General features: G+C 60.4%; 1 protein-coding gene across 2 annotated transcripts in view; it reads right to left on the bottom strand.

The window, feature by feature from the left end:
- GLIS1 (GLIS family zinc finger 1) overlaps window positions 1-20,082 on the bottom strand; it is a 217,904-nt gene that overhangs the window by 14,625 nt on the left and 183,197 nt on the right. For both annotated transcript variants that reach the window (XM_045857836.1, XM_045857825.1), the window contains exons 5-6: window positions 7,136-7,297; window positions 2,358-2,468 (exon numbers count right to left, since the gene is read on the bottom strand). In XM_045857836.1, the coding sequence (XP_045713792.1) occupies window positions 2,358-2,468; window positions 7,136-7,297 (273 nt within the window). The remainder of the gene's footprint in view (window positions 1-2,357; window positions 2,469-7,135; window positions 7,298-20,082) is intronic.

Raw genomic sequence — 20,082 nt, 5'->3', positions numbered from 1 at the left:
GCCTTGCAGACCGCAATGTCGATCGGATTAGGAGCAGCAGGAGAGGAGAATTAAGGAAGAAAAGCATTTCTAATTCTCTCTGAAACGCAGCAGGGCTGCCAAGGAGCTGTCATAATACAAGGGTCGCTTTACCCAGAAAGATACATCATCCCCGATGGCTCTTAATGGATGCTTATTGTTGGGAAGTTTGCAGATCTGCGGCTCCAGGTCCCTGGGGCTCAGCATGAGCCAAGCATGGGGCCTGGGAAAACCAGGGCAGGATTCTGGTCCTCGGGCACCGGTCCGCTGGGGACAGAAGCATCCCTGGCATGGAGCCTGGGCTATTCCCTCCCTGTCCCCCCTCAGGCCCCTCAACCTGAGGGTGGTGGAGAGAGCTCGGGCCCTAAAGGCAGCTGTGTCTGGGATGGGGCCTGGCTCTGACACTTCCGTGCTGCACCGCTCTGGGTAGACTGGGCAGACTGACGAGCTCTCCGAGCCTCAGTTCCTCCACTGCTACAATGGGAAAAACTAGTGCTACTCCCTCCGGTTACAGAGAGGACTAGGAAGGTACAGTCAGTGAAGCCGCAGACACAGGGCCAAGGTTAAGGCTCGGCCCTCCATCCTCAGGGTTGTGGTGTTTTTACCGGCGAGCTCACGGCGCCTGCTCTGACCATGTCCCTCTGCTCTGCTGCCTGCAGGATGAAGACCAGTCTCTAACCTGGCTGTCTCCCCACCATTGTCTTTCCCCCAGAAGCCTGCTTGCTCTGGCACCCGGTCTTTGCATACCCCATCCCCCGAGGCTAAAGTGGTCTGCTTTCCCCAGCCCCTCGGCCTTTCTCTGCTTTATTCACAGCCATCTCCCCAGTTGTTTAAACAGTGCTTGGAAGACAGGGGGTATTCCATAAATCTTGCTGGCCAAATCAATGGGCTCCTCCTCCTCTGTCCTCCTCTGCCATGCCAGTGCCCCCGCACTGGGCCCTGATGTTTCTCTTCACCCCCATGCCCTCCCTGGCACTTAAGCATGCCCAGTCCCATGGCCCCAGTGGCCCTCCGGGGCTGCAGGTCAAACCCAGCCAGGTCGCCTCTCCCCCGAGCAGCAGCCCCACCCCTCCCATTGCACTGGGTCCCTTAGCAGCTCACATACTCCTTGTCCCAAACAGGACCGGCTTTCTCCTGCACATCTGCTTCTTTCTTGAATTCTCTGTCCTGGTGACAGGACCACCATCCACCCTGCCCCTCAGAGTCTGACCCTGGTGCTCCCCTGCCACACCCCCACCCCGCCCAGCGGTCACCAAGCTTCATCCCTCCCTGCCCCCCTCCTGCTCTGCCGCACTCAGACCCCACCACCTCTCCCGCTCCCCAGCAGTGGCTTCCCTGCCCCGAATTTCCCTCCAACCACCTGCAAACCATTCTCCAAGCGGCCCCCAGAGCCTTCCTTCAAGGTGACATGTCCCTCCTCTGCTTGAGACCCCTGGATGGCACCCACTGTCCTCAGGACAGCCCAGACTCCGCGGCAGGGCTTCGGGCCTCTCACGCCCACCCCGCGCCCCGCCCCTCCTCCCGCCCACTGGCCCTCACACACAGCGCTGCCGCTTCAGTCACTCTCTGCGATACACGCTCTGTCTTCACCCGCCCGACACCTTCTCCTTCTTTAAGACTCAAGGACAAAACGCACTACCTTCTGCTGACTTTCACCTTTGGGCCAAGTGCTGCTCCACACCCTTAACACAGGTTTCCTCATTCAGTCCTCATGACAACCCTTTAAAGCAGTCCTTGATCGCACCCCGCCCCCCGCCCCACCCTGCCCCACAGACAGCTGAGGGACGGGGAAGAATAAAGGCGCCAAGAACCGGGCCCAAGGCCGCAGGGCGGTGGCGGTGAGCCCGGCAGGCTGGCCTGAGTGCACGCCGCTGAGCTGCCCTGCTCCTGGTGTCCTTCCTCCCACGCCCCTCCTGTCCCCACCCCAGCGGGCCAGGCCCCTGTCTCCGCACACCTCTACTGCAGCCGCTTTCCTGTCACACACTGAGGGAGCCCTTTGTGCCCGCCTCGCAGCGGCCCGGTCCCCGTGCAGGGTTTTCGTTTCTGCCTCTTCGAGGCCGAGGCCGAGGCAGCGCCTGGCACCAGACATTCCGTAAGTGAGCCGCAGCGAGCGGGCAGATGCCCGAGAGAGGAGCTGGGGGCCTGCCTGGCGGGCTGCGGGTGAGGAACCCCACTAGGGGACGGGTGGGGGCAGATGATGGACGACGGACAGCATCGTCCTCGGGTGTGGAAGGGAGAACTCGCGCAAGGGGCACGGGTGTCTGGCTCCACGCTGGGCGTGGGGCTGGGAGGCCGGGGCGGGGGTCTAAGAGGCGACCCTGGGACACAGGCCATCTTACCTTCTTACGCACCTGCTGCTCTTTGGCCGAATGGGCCTTCACATGCTTGCGGAGGGAGCTGGGGTCGGTGTAGCGCTTGGAGCAGCCGGGGATCTGACAGGCGTACGGCTTCTGCAACACCAGAGGGGCAGGGGTGGGGTGAGTGGGAGGCCACCTGCCAGGCCCAGGGGCCAGCTGCGTGGCCTGTGGTGGGGAGGGGCAGGCTGCAGGCACACGCCCTGTCCCCTCCTCCATGTCCCTGCCAGGAGGGGTCTTGACTCAGCCAGCCCTGCCCGCGGGTGTGGGAAGCTGTTTGGCCTGGTAACAAAGGAGGGGACCCGTCTCTATTCCACCCTCACACTGGGACCCCAGGTAAGTCGCTTCTTTCTGAGTCTCCCTTTTCTTGCCTGCTAAATGGGGCCCACAGGGATTCTCCCAGCTCGACACTGGCTCTGAGAAAGCTCACCCTTGGTAGCCCAGAGCAGCAGCAAAGCAGCAAGGGGGCAAGGAGTGAGCCCTTGGAGAGGAGGAGGAGAAGAGGGGAACAGAGCAGGACAGCATGGGGCAGGGGCACGAACTTGGGGTCAGGCTGGAGTATGGCAGGCCCCCGGCTAGGAGCAGCCGAGCACCCCTGGCAGTGCCGCCAGGGTCCCCAGACGGCGCTCTGGTCCTCGCCCCAACCACCACAGGATGCCAGACGGGAACTGCGTCTCGGGCACAGACCTGGGCAGCTGGGCATCTGCACCCTTTGTGTCCCTTACCCTCGGGGCCCCTGTTGCTCTCCTGGAAGGAATCCACGTCCACTGCCTCCCTCGGTTCTGCCTGGGCCCGCCCTGCTCTCCGTGCTTCCCCTCTCCCCTGGCACTCACAGAGTGGCCTCCCTCTCCCAGACCCCCCGTGACTCCCCGGTGTCCTGGATACGGCCGTCTCTGGCCAGCGGAGGCCCTTTTGTGACGTGGGCCGTGTGTACGTCTTCGCCTCTCCTCCTGCGCCTGCCTCGAGCTCTTACCATCTCCTCTCCAAGCCCTCCTCGAACCTTCTTCCCACCTCTCCCTGCTGGGCTTCCCATCCGCAGCGCTGTCCACCCCGCACTGCTGGGTCTGTCCAGGGTCCTGCTCCACCAAGTGGTGAGTCTTCCTCGGGGGAGGGTCCCTGGTTCTGTCCCCCAGGCCCCAGGGACTGAGCCAGGGCTGGGGCTCCGTGGGTGTACCTGGACTCTGGGCTCTCCCATGCGGGCTTCCACAACACCCTGCCTGGGGACTGCAGGTGGGACTGGGCCTCGAAACCCTCCCCATCCCCGTTTCTGAACACATCCACTGGCTTAGGTTCCTCAGGGCCCCCGGCCTCCAGTCCCTGTAGGGTCAGGAGCATGTTTGGAGGGGGTGGCACCTCTTGGATTGCAAGGGATGGCTGTGTCCCCATCAGCTGTGCCCAATGGAACTGTCCCCTAACTACAAGGTCACTCTGCCCTCTGGACTGGGGCGAGGTTGGTCAGCCTGTCTCGGGGACCTCGTGGGCGTGGGGGGCGGTGCGGAAAGAGACAACCATACCTTGGTGCTGCCACGGAGAGTTGTCGGGTTAGAGAAACGGAGAGCAAAAAGAGAGAGACAGAGCAGTGAGAGGCTTGTCTCGCCAAAGGGAAGGAGTGGGGTGGGAGGGTACACAGTGCTCCTCAGACCTGCCCCCAAACCACAGAGGTGCAGACAGACGTGCCTGCAGACAGACAGACAGACACGCACGCAGGACCCCTCTCCCACAGGCTTGACCCCCACCCAACACACTCGCAGATGAGCACACACACACACACACACGCGCGCACACACACACACACAAAGCCCCTCTCACCCCATCCCAGTGCTCTCTCTCCTCCTCTCTCTCTGTGGCTCTGCCCTGCCCCGGCCCCGTCCCTTGGGGACGCTGAGAGAAATCCACGCGCTTTTGTCAAAAAGCAAACAAACAGAGCTCTGAGTGTGCAGGCACACTTGCCCGGAAAGAGGGCACCAGGCCCATCTCCGTGTTTGTTTTTCCAGGGCCTGATGTGTGGAGAGCATTCCTCCGGCCCGGCTCCCCCACGAGCCCTCGGCGAACCCCGGGGGTGTCCCAGCAGCTGCCAAGTCCCAGGCCTGGAGTCCCAGCGCCGGCTCCAGCGCCTTCTCGCTAGCGAGGGCCCTCCTGGTCGTGGGCGAGGGCGAGCCTGCACAGCCCCCCACTCTGAGCTCCAGCACCACCCTCATGCCCGAGTGCCCCACATGCAGGCCGGGCGCAAGGGCCTGCTGTGCCCGTCTTTCCGTCTCTCACCCACCCTGGGGGGCATTTCCACTCTGCAGGTGAGGAAATCGAGGTGGACGCTTTGCCCAAGATTTTGAAGCAAGAACACCCATGGCGTCCTGCTAGCGTGCCTCCTCTCTGGCCTGCTTCCCTGAACCGTCCAGTGGAGTGGGCAAAGGACAGAGCATCAGCCCCATCTTGCCGATGCAGAAACTGAGGCCAGAGCAGGACAGTGGCCTATTTGGGGAGTCGGTGCCGTCAAGACTTGAACCCTGCACTGAGCACAGGAGACATGGCCGGGTCTGGTCAGCACTCTGCCCGCGGGTCAGAGGGCGGCAAAGGAGGGGCTCGCGTGTGCTGTGCAGGCCGTGCATCAGGCCTCCACATCCGCCATCGAGGCCTGCCATCGAGGTGGTTCCCATCTCTCTCGTAGGTGTTTGGGGAAACTGAGGCCCGGACAGGCCAGGTAGCATTCCTAGACATCTGTGACCAAGAGCAGGGCCCGGGTTAGGGCCATGGCTGGTCCTCTCCAGTCTGTTCCGCCACTTTCCTGCCCATGGACGGAATCCCATGTTCTCTGGTGCCAGAGGGGAGCAGGGGACATGACTGGGTTCCTTCTGGAAAACAAGGCCCAGAGTACACAGGGCTATAACCCTCTGGGCCTCTGAAGCTCGGGTGCTGGGAAAGCAACCTAGCCTCTCCGAGCTGCCTGTGTGTGACGTCCGTGTGGATGGGCACCGCAGGGCTGGGCTTGGCCGCGGTGCCTCCCGGGCTGTACCAGGACCTTCTAGGGCAACGGAGGCCTGAGATAACCCTGCAGGCTCATGCTGGGCCTGACCTGACCTGACCCTGGAGCTCTGTTCACACACCAAGTGGGGGCCAGAGGCCTGTTGCTTTGGGGCTGGAGCCAGGAAATGCAGAATGGAGGGGGGAGAGGAAGTAAGTCAGAGTGGGTGGGCCTGAGAGGCCTGCTGTTGCTGCTGCTGCCTGTGGCCACTGGGAGACGTGACTGGGGGGCCGAGGCACAAACTGCCTCTCAGGGCCTGGGCTGGGCCCCAAGGGCAAAGGCTGGGCATATGAGAAGATAATGCAGGCAGGGATTGGTTAGCACACCGCCTCACTGTGTCCCGGACACAGCCTGCGTCAGCGCAGCCTGACAGGGGGTAGGTGGTGGCAGGGGTTGGGTTCAGGTGGGGGACAGGGCTCTTTCTTTGTACCTTGCCCCCTCTACTCAGCTGCACCTCTCCAGCATGGCTGACACACCTGCTCTTCCAACACAGGCACCGGACTTGGAGTCGGACAGGCCCAGGTTGCATCCCTGCTCTGCCACTGATCAGCTGCGTGACAGCCGCTGACCAAATCGGAGTCCCAGGTTCTCTGTTTGCAAAGTGCGGATAATGGTCCTACCTTGTGGGCTGTCACCAGGACTAAACTGGGCGAGGGTTGTGTGATTTGGGGTCGGGGTGGGGGAGATGTGTAGAACAGTCTGCCCAGGGCCTCACTTGGACCTGAACACGACCTCCCTGCTCTTTCCTGCCATCCCCTCAGGCCTCCCAGCCCCTCACCTGTGGAGCTCCCCAAACATCTGCAGAAAGAACGGAGACTGCGAGCCCAGACTCGGGCTCTGTCTGCAGACCCGTCTTCTGCGGCTGCGGGGGCTGGGGTCCTGCCAGGCCAAGTGCCCCCCTCACACAGGCCCCGAAGATTGGCGTGAGGCCCACCTCCGAGGCAGCTCTCCCACTTTCCAGCTGAGCAGGCTCTGAAACTCCCAGAGCCCTGCTTTCCTCATCTGTCAAATGGGCCAGCGGCCCCCTGACCGGCAGGGTTAGGGTGAGGTCGTGGGAAACCACGGGAAGTGCTGTTAACCATGAGGTCTGTATGCTCAGAGATGCTCGGGCAGCCTGTGGAAAGCTGCAGGTTATCTCACTGTCTGGCACGAACAAGGGAAAGGAGGTGACATACAGGTACCTGGGGCTGGGTCCCCATTCCAAGGCCTTGAGTCTGAGGCCCTGCTCACCTCAGCTCCTCGTGCACTGGACTTGAGGGGTAGAGAACAGCCTGGAGAGCCTCCGTGGGCTCCGTGCAGGGGTGGGGTGGGACGAGCAGGGAGGCCTGTTCTGGGACTGGCTGACCTCTTGGGCCTGGGGAGAGGACTCGGGATGGCGAGCCCACCCTCTCCGTGGGGAGATGCAAGGACGCCGGTGCCCTGGCAGCACCCATGGGCTAACGCAGTGGTTCCCAATGGAGGGAGACATTCCTATCTCCTCCCAGGACTTTGGCAGTGTGCGGAGTAATTTTGGGTTGTCACGGTGGGAGAGGGAAATCACCACCTAGGGGACAGAGGCCAGGGGCGTGCTACACATCCTCTGATGGCAGGACTTCCCTCTCTCTGCAAACAGTCATTCTGCAGGAAATGCCCATGGGCTCCAGGGAGAAGGCGGAGTTTCTGCTCGGGTCCTGCCCTGCATCAGACAAGCGGGAATGTGCATGCCCTCCACCCCCTGCCCCTTGGCCTCCACCTGCAGGCCTACCGTGTCAAGGTGCGTGCGCTGGTGCTTGGCACGGTCGCTGGAGTTGCTGAAGGCCTTCTGACAGCCTGGGTGCTGGCACAGGTATGGCTTCTCGCCCGTGTGGCTCCGCAGGTGGATCTTGAGGTTCTCCAGCCTCGAGAAGGCCTTGCTGCAGCCTTCAAACTGCAGGAGAGGCTGGTGAGGGACGCTCTGCAGCCCCTGCAGGGCCCAGCACCTGGCCTGGACATGGCCTCCAACATCCCCTGCCCTCCCCGCCCCCACTCCCCATCCAGCCCACGGTCTCCAGGTACCCCGGTTAGCTCCCCATGAAGTACTCAGCACACAGACTCTACCTAGGAAGCCCTGGTAGGTCTAGAAAAAATGCATGCCTGGCCTAGAAATGGCCACTAGGGCTGGAGAAGACAGTGGTCTTTCCACCTGTGGATCCGGAAGGATTGCCTCGCAAATGACATCTGGACACAGCGGCTGCCCTGACAGCAGCCCTGCCCAGGACAGGGATGGCAGGCATACCTCGTAGCGCAGACGGCCCTGGATGGGACGGCCTTTGACCTGCCTGTGCCTCGTTTCCTTGCCTATACACGTGGGACTGTGTGGCCACCACTCCAAGCAGACAGGAGGGCCCCGGGGCTGGACGCTGACTGCCCGAGGGCCCTGTCCTTCTGGAGCGCAGCATCGATGCTGACTGCTGTCTGAACAACGACCACGTTCGTAAACCTGGCGTCTTTGACTGTTTGGCCATTTAGCTTGTCCAGTGCCCACCACGTACCAGGCCCCATGCTGGGCAGTGGACACAGCACAGACACGTGATACCTCTGGTCACAGGTGGGGCTGGACAAAGAGCAACAAATACAGTGCCCTCCTCCTGTGGCCCCAGGCTGCCCGGCCCCAGCCTCTCTCCCTGGGGCCCTCTAACTTGCAGCCCTCCCTCCCTATTCTCCACACTGCCGCCCAGAGGAAGTCTCTGATGTAGGGACACACCATGCTGCTCTCGGCTGAAAGCCCTCCAGGCCTGGCATTCAACCCTCTCCCAAGCCACTCCCTGCCCCTCCTGACTTCCACCTCACACTCTGGGAACAACAGGGGTCCACCAGGCAATTTCAAGCCTTTGTTCCCACAAGTTGCTCAACAAGGAATGTCCTCTCTCTCGTAACAATCCATCCAATCCCCCTCAGCCTTCAAAGTCCAGCTTGAATGCTGCCTGGTGGAGGCGGCCATGCCCGGTCCCCTTGTGGGGCAGGCAGTCCCTTCCTGCTTCCCCCCGCCGGCTGGCCGTGCTCCCCGCAGCGTGTGCTGCGGGCGAGGAAGACCCCAACACCGCCCAGAAACTGCTCGCTCCGTCCAGGCCTGGTGCTGGGTGTTTAGCCACAGAACAACCTGTGAAGTGTGTGACCTCAGTGTCCCCACCTCAGAGATGAAGGCTTCCCGTGTGATCACAGGACAGTGACAAGGCAGACAGGATGCAGGCCATATTTGATGCCAAAGCTCGGGTGGCTTTCTCTGCTAGCAGCTGCCTTCCTGGGGCAGGTGGGCAGGGGGAAGTGACCCTTGAGGAGAAAGAGGCCAGAGGAGGCCAGTGCCCTCTTCAGAGCCACCGGTTTCATCCCCCAAGCCAGGGTGGAAGTGCCCGCCAGACCAGGACCACGTACCCCGAGCCTCTGAGACAGTTCAGCAGTGTCCCCATGGGCTAGCGTGCCCACAGGGCTCTTCCCACCCCGTCTGGGCTGACCTGCACTCAGAAGATGTGACTTTTCTCTTTCCTCATCTGAGCACTGGGTTCCTTTCTGCCCCCACCTCCCAACTTTAAAGGTACTTTGTCTGTTAGCACATTTGTGGGTGGAGGCCAGAGGGGACTGCGGACAGATTCAGACCCAGCGGTCCACCTAGCTTCCTTTCTTAGCCCTGAGAGGTCAGCGTCCCCACCCAGGGCAGTTCAGCACACGTGGTCATTTTAGTGGGGGCTGTTCAGCTGGACACATTGGCTGCAGCCCTGTGCTGGGTGAGGCAGGGATGCAGTGAGAGCCCAGGCGTGGGTCCCGCTCTCCAGAAGTGCAGAGCCCACGGGGAGGCACAGACACCGCAGGACAAAACGCTGAGGCCAGAGCAGGTCCGGAGGGAGATCGGCGGGCTGCGGCAGCACAGAGGGGCACCTCACGCAGCCTGGGGATGGTAGGTGTCACAGAGTGGGGGACTGGGCAGGCCTGGGGAGACACACAGCCAGTCACGCCAACACTGATGCATTTGCTTCATTCAGTCCCTGGCCCAGCTGAGCCCTGAGCAATGACCAGGACACCGAAGATGAACAGAGCAACCAACGCTGAAAGCCGAGGGGAGACAGGCCCATGGGCCCTGCAGTGTGGGTGGGGCAGGGCCCTGCGGATGCCTCTCTGTGGCTGCGTGTGGGCCGTGAAATGGGCCCTAGTGAGCGAGGGGCCCCCGGGGAGATCAGAGGCCAGAGAGTGGGGGTTCACGGGGCAGGCTGAAGAGTCTGGATGCCACTCTGAAGACAGGAGGACCATAAAAGGACCTTAAGAAGGGAGGGCGCAGGGTTAGATATGCACCTGAGGAAGACACCCTCCCCCACTCCAGCTGCTAGTGACAGCCGGGGCTGGGAGAGAACAGGGGATGGTGCACAGAAGGCAGGGGCAGCGTCATGGATGCAGGTCGCTGAGCCTGGACCCAAGGCAGAGGTGGCGGATGGGGCAAAAGCCAGGCCAGAAGTCCCAGCCAGATGTGAGGACAGGACCAGAGACGACTGCCAGTCTGGGGCGGGCTCCCTTCGCACCTGGCCCTCGCAGGCCTGGCCATCACTGCGGGCTGAGCTCTGCCGGGGCAGGTCCGAGGCAAGCAGCCCACAGCTGGGTTTTAGAGGGTGTTCTCTCCTTCCTGCTTCCAGATGCTGTGCCTTTTCCATGCATCAGAACCAGAAGGAGATCCTTTGCGGGGAGTGTACAGGCCACAGGCAGCTCCCCTTGCTCTCCTGCAGTAGCCTTGTGCCAAGTTCACCACCAAGTGAGGTGGAGGAGCCCGGCTGCAGGGTGGGCTGCCTCTTGGCACCCAGCTGGTCCCTTTACTCCTCTCTGGCCTGAGGCAGGAGGGTAGACCTCCGAGGCCGAAGGGCAATGGCCCCTCACATGCTGCATGAATTTCCTGAGTCTGGGGGGCCCACTGGACTCTAAAGGCTGGCATACCATCTCCTCCCCACCAGGGTCTGTAAGCCTGCCTGGCCCACCCTGTCTCAGCGCCACTGCTCCCAGACGCCTCGGCCCTGCCCCTTCTTCACTTCCAACTTATTGACTATTTAATTTGTACATTTTTCAAAAGTCCTGGGTCTGTAGCTTGGTGTTCACAGTCTTCCAACATGGCCTCAAAGCCTCTCTCGTCTGCATACACGCATGTGTCACTCTGTCGCCACGGTGCCAGGCGGGGGGGGGGGGGCGGGTGGTGATTGGCTGAGCCTGTCCTGAACTTTCCTGCCCCCAGGCCTTTGCTGGAACGGTTCCCTCAGCCCAGACAGCCTACCTTCCGTCATTTAGCAGACTTCTACTAACCGTGCCCAAGCCCACCCCAACCTCCTTGGCCCCTCCTCGGTCACACCCTGACTCTGTGCCTTAGGTTTTCACCACACACCCACTACAGTCTCTCCACATGCCTGCAGGCTCAGGGTTCCTTGAAGGCAGGGCTGGCATCTTTATTCAGGGGGCAAAGGGTGGGTTAGAAACATGGCTGAATGGAGGTAAGAAGGAGGGTTCTGGGGCCTGGTGGTGCGCATGCCCCAGTGAGCTCACTTCCTCCCCCGAATGTTCATCAAGGTCCTGCACACCTGCGCATGTGCCCTGTGCCCCTGCCACGCCCAGCCCCGTCCCACCCCTCAAAACTTTCCGGAGCTGTGGTGCCGTCTGGAGCACAAGAAGCAGGTTGTCCTGACTTGGGGGGCTGTCTCTGTAGGTGCAACCAGAGGTAGCAGCAGGTGGAGGAGGGGCGCTGCCCATCAGGACTGCTCTGGGGTGAGGATGCTGCAGGGGCCCCCGACACAGCGGTACCCCCATCAGGGCCAGGATCCTGGCAGTGCCAGGGACCTGGGGGGGTGTGGGCTCTGCCTGCAGCTGCCTGCCAGGTCTCACAGTCGTCCCGCCCGACCACTGTACAGGTGGACTGACAGAGGCAGAGAGACGAGGGCAGGAACGCTTGGGTTCAGCACCTGTGTGTGTGCACGCACTCTGGGGGCCGGATGTTGTCACTAGCGTGATCTCTGTCCTCTCCTATGTGACCAATACTCCCCCCACTGCCAGGAGCTGAGGCTGGAGGACGCACAGCGACCTGCCCAGTGGTTACAGACATGGACTCTGGTGTGGGATGACCTGGGCTTGGGTCTTGGCTGCTCCACTTAGGAACAATCCAAGGTGAGTCCCTCCTACCCTCGGTTTCCTCACATGTAACTCTGGGTGAGATACACCAAACCCAGACAGTGGCTGTGAGGAATGAATGAGGTAATGCACGTTAAGTGTTATCTTGACACCAGGTTCCTGCCCATATTGTCACTGTAACTATCATTTAAGGTCACAGAGCAACTAAGTAGTGGGGGGTATCCTACCTGGGGTGGCATCTCCCAGGCCTGCTGCCCCTCTGCAGAGTTGGAGGGGCGTGCATGTGCGATGTCCCACTGGACACAATGGGTCCCATGTCCTCCATGTCCTGTTTTCACTTCTCACTCCTTATGCCCTCCCTCTGTCCCCAGGTGGCCCTGGGCTGTTCTAGCTCCACCTCTGGTGAGCAGGCTTTTGGAATCCATTTCTAAGCTGTCAGTCTAACCTGGTCAGTCCCACTCGGGACCCTCCCGGGCTCACTGTGCCCCTTCACAGCGGCTCAACCCCCTAGCCCGGTGTTCGGGGCCCTCCGTGGTTTGGGTGTGTCCCAGCCCGGGGGAAGGGTCCAAACCTGGAAGGCAGACAGCCCCGTGATCTTGAGGAGTCAGTGCCACTCCCCATGCCTCAGTTTCTTTCTCTGTAAAGTGAAGATGATGGTGACCACTCACAGAGTATTGTGAGGGGCAATGCACATGTGGCACGGCACACGACGCACCCTCAGTGTCACCGCTGTGACTGTGGTGGTGGCTGCTCCCGTCTTGCCCTCAGGGAGGACACCAATGTGGGTCAGGCTTCACTGACCCCAGAGTTGAAGAACAGGGGTCCTGGCTGGCGTGTTTGCCATTGGCCGGTCTGGCCCTAACGCCCTTGCCATGTCAAGCCCATGGGGCACCCTTTGGGTACTGGGAGCGGCCTCCCATGAGAGTGAGGCAGCCTTTTGGGGTGAGAATGGTTTGAAGGGGCCCTGCCCAACAGCTGTGTGGGGCTGGGTGGGCATCAGAGAGAGGGGCCCCACTACTGCTGTGTTGTGGGGGGTACAGATGCTGCCAGAAAGGAAATGTGGGTCTTGTTAGAGCAGAAGTGGAGCCAGTAGGCACATCCCTGGCTTTGGGCTTCAGTTTCCCTGAGAGGGTGGAGGATGGGCCCCACAGGCAATGCTACTATGACCTAAGGGTGTAACGATGCTTCCAAGGGTCTCAGGCCAGGGGGCGAGGCCTTCCTGACATTCTTCTGTCTGCCAGACCCTGAGGTTCTGGGGCAGATTTTGCCCTGGACGGGTATACCTTCCTCCCTGCTGTCAGTGTCCAGGTGTACAACTGTTCAGAGCAGACCTCCTGGGATGCCCTCCCTCCACCCAATCGCAAGGGCTGGGTATCTGTACATAGGGGGCAGGGAGGGGAAACTGCTCCCACTGTGCCAGAGGGCATGAAGCCTGGACTAAGCCACAGTGAGAACTGCCATCTCTTCTAGAAAGAAGTGACTCATCCATCCATCCACCCCAGCCTTGGCACATACCCTTGACTCCCCTGTCATGCATCCCTCTATCCTTCCACCGCCCACTTCCTCAAGTCACTCCTTCAGCCTCTCATCTCTCTGCTCACTGATGCATACCCCCTTGCCTTGCTCGGCTGCCCCTGTGCGTGACTGGTGGCCTGTTGGGGCTGAGACTTCAGCGCAACGAAGACCACAAAACAAGAGAGAATACTAAGTCCTAGGAAGGGGCTGATCACCGGGGACCCCAGCTGGGAGAGTCCCAGGGGTTGCTAAAACCTTTCTGGAGGAGCTGGGCCTTGAAGCCTAGGCAGAGTTTAGACAAACAAACTCTGGGGTGGAGGGCACAGGGGGACTGGGAGGGGCGGTGTATGTGCTGGAGAGAGCTAAGGGTCTGCTAAGCCAGAGTGAAGGGCAGCAGGGAAAGGAGAGGTGGGAGTAGAAATGGGAGTTTTAAGGGCCCCGTCCATTCAAACCCAGGGGTGGTGACTCCAAAAGACTCCCTGGAAACCACCCTGGACAATCACTGATGTGGCCCAGCAAGTGGGGTGACCTGAGACTTTTACCTGGGAGACTCCAGTGCTGGACCCCTCCCAGGTCTCTGCATCCAATCAGCCACCAAGCGAGCGAAATGCACCTTGTGAGCATCGTTCACGTGTGCCCTCCTCTTCTCCTCTCATCCGCCCCACTGTCCTGACCCACTCCCGGAGCACTGCTCCCCCGGGGACTGCATCAGCCGCTGCCCTGCCTCTCACCCTGTCTGCCCCTCCCCTTCCAACTCATTCCCACGTGGAATCTGGTGTCCAGACCTAGGACTTGAGCCTACGGGTGTGTCCAAGCACCTCTCTGGCTGGTGTAACCTGACCCCTCCAACTCCCACACCGCTATGTTTCAACATCAGAGGGGTCTGGATGCAAATCTGGCCTCCACACTTCCCAGCTGGATGACCTTGGGCAAGTTCATCTCCCTTGTCAGGGCCCAGATTCCTCCTCTGGAATGGGCACGCATGGGCACAGGTGTGTGTGGGGGGGTACTCTCTGTGGCCCAGGGCCCAAGGCCATCTGTGTCCACCCACAGAATCACCTGGGCACCTCTTATTCAGGCAAATTGGAAACACCCTGGCTGCAATAACCAAACACACAACAGACTGATCTGGCCAGAAGCCAAGGCTCACACACCACGGGTAACAGAGAGGGTGGCTACTGTGGGTAGGGGGCACACAGAGGCGGGGACAGAAACAAAAGGGACCTCTAACAGTCTAGAAAAAATGTAAGAATGGGTGTCCGGTTTTTCAATTTACCTTAAAATCCATAAACATTAAAATACATCCTAAGACGAAACTGGGATGAATTCAGAGCGGTGCAAGTGACTGGGCGAGACCCTCTCGGGACCAGTCGGTGAGGGGGGTGTGGGGGGCTGTGTGTGCCACACGTAGTACATCCACACGCCCTGCTGACAAGGCTCTTTCCCAGCCACATTCTGTAGTTGAGGAAGCCGAGGCTCAGAAAGGTGGTATCACTGGCCCCAGGTCACCCAGCCAGCAAGTGGCAGAGCTGGGGTCTGGCGGCAGGTCTGACTGACGTGCAAGGCTATCTGTGTGTGTCCTTGGCCGTGCCGGCCACTGCCTGGGGGCCCCTACATAAAGCACCAGGAACAGGGCTGCGCTCAGGAGCTCCGGCTGGCCCGTCCGATGCAGAGCCAGTGCAGGAAGGCAGGACGCCCTCCTTCTGCCAGGCCCCACTGAGAGCGGTGATGCCACAGCCCGAACAGAAATTCAAGGCAGCATGGCGGAGAAGAAAGAGCCCTGCTAACGCACAGAGCGAAGAGGCTTGAAAGGCCCAGTTCCCACATGTGGGGCGTGTTACCAAAGAAGATTAAAATAACGGGGAGAAAATACCCTGGGAACCGTGAAGCCCCAGACCATCTGGAGTTTTATAGTAACAGGCAAGGGGAAATCAGAACCTAATTGAAAAAAGTCCACTGCAATCCATTACTGCTGCCTGCAGTCCACAGAACCAAGAGCAGGAGATAAAAGACAGGCGAGCCATCCGGAGCTAGGCAGCGGGCACCTCTTTCCCTCTAGGCCACGCCTGAGGACCCTTCAAGCTCTGGCTCGGGGAGGCGGGGGCACTGGGTCAGAGGTCAGACTCTGCAGCGCTGGGCTCACCTCCTCAGCAAGAGGCACTCTCTGAGCCTCTCCCTCGAGGCCAGAAGGGCTGAGCAAGATCAAGCAGGAAAGCCCCCGCTCCGTGACAGCTGGTACGAGGCATGACTGCACTCTGCCTCCGGCCCCGGGGAAGGACGAGGGCCCTGCTTCCCGGTGAGGTGTGGGACACGGTGCTGTGCGAACTGGAGGTCACGGAGTCACGCTGAGGTTTGTGCTGTGGCCCCCCCACAGCCACAAACTCGGGCAGGGCACCTCCCATCTCTGTCCTCATTTTCCCGCCCTCTAAAATGGGGGCCACCACAAGCAGCTGCTAGAAGTAAAGAACATGCCCAGTGCAGAAACTGGCATCCAGTGGGCACCTAATGAATGTCAAGTTTCTTCCCTGTGGTGGACATGGCCCCCAGAGTGGGACGGCCCCAGCTTCTCATGCTCTGGCTATGGATCTTGACACAAAGGGCAAGGAGAGGGGGCTCCGGGGAGCAGGGCACGGGCGGGGGCAGGGGAGGAAATGCCTCCAGTTTTGGCATTTGCCAGTGACTTGCTTCTAAACAAACACATTTCTGGTTTAAGGGTAAAATATATTGGGTTACAACAGTCTGGCAGGCCATTCGGGGATCAGCTTCTCATTTTGTACAAACTTTTAACTTACTTTGCAACAATGATTTGGATGGGAGACCTTTGTGGTGCCAGATCCTTCTCCAAGATGTCAAAAACTTCTATGTTTGGCCAGCTCGAAAGGCCAGCCAGCCGGGAGCTGAGGTCTGTTCCTCACCCCACACCCTGGGAGGGGGACTCTGGCCCTGAGGTTATTGTCCAGTGGGCCCCTTCATGGGGTTTCAGTGATGAGCTCCTCAGAGCCTTGTGCTTCTCCAGTCCCTGGAGGGAGGTCGAGGCAGGAAGGGGAGGAACAAATGCAGAGATAGTCCTGGGAGGCAGGCTGGAGGGCGCCGGCCTAGACTCTGCTCAGTGGGGTCCTTAAGGGTCTGGCCTAGTTTCAGGTGCACGGTGCCCCCTGAGTAAGTGAATGACGGGAGGTGTGCCGGAGGGAGAAGGGCCTGTAACAGCAGCATTACATTTACTGTGCACTCAAGACTGGGCCAGACTCTCCCTAACTCAATCTCCTCGGTCCCATTGGGCCAGCACAGCAAGCCCCTTGGTTAGAGGCAGAATCGGAGGCCCACAGAGTTTATGTGAGAGCCCCAGAGCTCAGTGGGGTTGGAACCTGGGTTTGCCTCTAGTGTCCAAGCTCTGTGCCCTGGGCCACACCAGTGTCCGCAGCAGCCACGACCGAGGGGGTGCTGTGAGATGCAAGGCCGATGTGGGGAGCTCTTTGCCTCTGCTTAACTCTAGGCCTTCGTGCCACCTAGAGAAGCTGGAGGCTGAGGGGAAGGATGGGGACACACAAGAGGCAAAGGGAGAAGGGGGCAGAGGCAAAGTCACAGACGTGCCTCCCTCCCAGAGCTGGTCACGTTGCGCCTGCCCCTGGAAGAGGTTCCCAAGAGTGGTGGGGCGGGGCTGCACACCCCTTGTCCCTTCCTCACCAGGACTGCACTAAGGACTCTGGGCTGGGCCTGTCTGGGCAAGAAGTGGATTCCTATTCCCAGCCAGCAAGGCCCAAGATGGCCAGGCTGCCGTGCCAGGGGTGTGGACGCCCCCCACCCAAAGTAGGAGGTGCAAGTGGGGGCTGAGTCCGCTCACCAAGCAGCCAGGTGGACTTCAGGGGAGCCCCCAAGCTGAGCGGTGGCTAGACATCATTTGCGATGTGTGGAGGAGCTCAGCTCGCAGCCAGGGCCCAGCAGGAAGCAGACTGCACAGGATGGCTGATGCAGACGCACACCACGCCACCAGCTGCAGAGCCGGAAACGGAGACACACACAGTCTGACATCCCAGCCCAGCCACACGTCAGAGACATGGTCCCAGGACCCCAGCATGCAGCACTGATCACACGACTCTGCCACAGAGACACACAGGCCAGCACACACATGCTCAAGCACATACCCAAGGACACTGGAGGTCAGGCCATACCATAGGCACAAACACACAAACTCCCTGACCCTGGACACACCAACACACAGCCGGAGGCACCGCACAGCACAGCGCATGCCAGAAACTGGACAAAGGCTTGGTACAATGACAGCCTCATGGTGGTGTGGGTGCACATCGGAGAAGACATTCCCCTGGAGGTGACATCCAGAAAAGGCTCCAGGAGGTCAGCGGATAAAGATGTGTCCTCACACCAATATCTCAACACCCAGTACAGCCAGGCCTGTGGACAGGCACGTTCCCATATGCCTCTCCACAGCTCCAGGAGGCCCTAGGGGGAGGCTCTGAGGCTGCAGACCTGAGGGCTGGGCCCATGTACCTCCCGACTTTCCTGGGCTGGCTTGGCTTTAGGGAGGGCACACACGGCCTGAGACAACACCAAGACAGGGCTGCAGGCCACCCTTTGGCCCCACTGACCTCTAGCCTAACGCCCACTCCCCTGCCCCCGCCATGCTCCTGCCACAGGCCACACCTTCCCACCTCCAGGCCTTTGCCCAGGCTGTGTCCTCTGCTTACAAAGCCCCTCAGTTCACCTGTCCAGTCCTCCCTTTCCGTCCAGGCTTGGCTGAGGCCTCAGCAGCCCCCACCTTCCCCACAGTAGACCTCCTGGTTCTGCCTGAACCGCACCCTGGTGCCGAGGTCAGACTGCCCATCTCACTGCTTGCCCTCTGTGCAGACCCTGTCCATGCCCTGGAGCCTTGCCTGGTGCCTGGCCTGGCCTCCGGGAGCTCACCCCCGGGAGGGAAGGTAGGCACAGGTGGCAGAGCCACATGGCAGCTACTCCACCTCTGTAGCTACTCCATTTCCACAGCCAACTGAGAAGAACCACTGGGTCTTATTTGCTGATGCCTCTCTAGATGGTGCAACATCGGACCCCAAGAGCTGAGGGCGAGGCGGTGAGCACTGATTCAGGAAGGGGGGGCAGAGGGACCCTGAGAAACAAAAGGGTCCTGTGAGCCTCCATCCTCCACCGTCCCCCAAATAAGAGCCCCCACCCATAGCCTGGGCAGAGCATCTCCCCACACTGGCACAGCCCGGGCTCAGGTCCAGCTCCTCCTCTTCCTGGCTCCTGCAAACCTCTGTGTTCTCACTGCAAAATGGGGTGACACACCTGGCTTCAGACACCTATTATGGACATCAGGGTGTGGCCTTGGTCCTAGGCCCAGGAGAGTTAGTCCCCTTTTCAGCTCTTCTCCTGAATTCCCAGAAGAAACAGCAGGGGACAGGTCCACGATGTGCCAAACATCAGGGTTGGAAGGCCTGATTCCGGCCCTGGCTCGGTCACAGGCTGCTGTGTGACCTCAACCAGTCACCTGCCTTTCCTGGGCTTAACTGTCCCAGGGTCACCTGCTCAAAATGGGGCGGGGCGAGGGCAGGGCAGTGAATGAGCAGCAGGGTCAAACATGTGGCAGTGCATTAATGCCCAGCGCTGCATGACCCGCAGCGTCTTGGGGCTTCCAGAGGAGGAAGCAGATCCAAGACATTCCCCCCACCACCTGAAAGAAAAGCTCACATTGGACCACTGGGAATCGTTACAGATGTACAACATGCAAAGCTCCCGTCTGAGGTCACGAGTGGGAGGCAGCGCCCTTCCCAGTGTGCACCTGGGGCTCAGGTCCTACCAGAACGTCCCGGGAGGCTCTGCGCCCCCACCTGGCAAGGGGGCAGTGTTCAGAACCAGGCCTGTGAGGGGCAGGGCCAGACCACCAGTGTGGGCAGCAGGGAACCGTGGAGGTCATGGTGGGGTCACAGAGGCCTGTGCTCAGTGCCAGGAGGCATGCTATGGGTTGAGGGGAGAGGTGAGTTCCTAGGTGCTTGGGTGCAGAGCCAGGTGACTACCTGTTCATCGGGGCAGCTTGGAGGGGGTAAGGTGGTTTCTAAGCCACCTTCTCAGACATCCAACAGGTCTCAATCGGGCTGGACCTACCACCAGGGGCCCAGTGGGACAAACGGGCCAGAGTGACCTGCTTCAGCACTGCCACCACTCCCCGCCCACCGAGGACCGACTGAGGGGCCCCAGGGTGGGCTGCCACTGGGCCAGTGACCGCATTCACGGCAGGTGCTTGGTAACGGTGGATGGCAGGAATGGTGACAGCCCAGTTCTCACACTCGACCTAGTGAAGGAAGGTCAACTGCAATTAGGAAGGTCAGCTAATTACACAAACAGAAAGACTAAATGAAATCCAGCCCATGGAGAGGATGAGAAGCTGGGAAGAGACAAGGGCAAACCTCACAAGTGCACCAGTCTACGGAACACCCCTCTTCCCGGTCCTACCAGCGTCACAGCCACTCCAAGAGAGGACAGGACCGGGTCCCAGAGGCTCACTCTGGGGCTTCTCAGCAGCTGGAACCTGCTGCCAATGTCCCCCTGCCCCCAACTGCCCCACTGTGCAAATGACAAGTGGGCACCTGGCCGATGGAGCCACGGAGGAGACCCCTGGGCCAGGTGTGCTGGGAAAGCCCCTTTCCCGCTGGGCCTCAGTCCTCACCTGCCCGGTGGGTGTGTGCAGAACAGCACTGCGCCTCTGCCCAGGTGCTGGAGGGAAGGGATAACTCAGCAGAAAGCAGAGCAGATAGGAGTGAGTGAGTTCCTGGCTTTCGGGTTTCAAAATCCCATGCCCAGGGCCAAATGGAAGCAACTTTGGAGACAGGAATGAGTCATGCAGAGTTAATATTTCAACAATTTTTCTGCCATCAACCCATCTGAGAATGCCCAACACTGGGCCTGGTACAAAGCAGACTTTTGTGAATATCTGCTAGTGAGTGAAAGAACCAAGCAACAAACAAACACGCTTGAGGGAAGTATGGGGCAGGGCAGGGAGCCCCTCAGATAAGTGGAGGCCAGGAGAGGCCTTGTGGGGAGGAGAGGCCAAGCTTCCAG

Source organism: Phyllostomus hastatus, unplaced genomic scaffold, assembly GCF_019186645.2.
Source record: "Phyllostomus hastatus isolate PE091 unplaced genomic scaffold, TTU_PhHast_1.1 phas_contig_147, whole genome shotgun sequence".
Classification (NCBI taxonomy): Eukaryota; Metazoa; Chordata; class Mammalia; order Chiroptera; family Phyllostomidae; genus Phyllostomus; species Phyllostomus hastatus.
The sequence above is the reverse complement of the archived record's forward strand: the minus strand, read 5'-3'. Positions and strand labels throughout refer to the sequence as shown.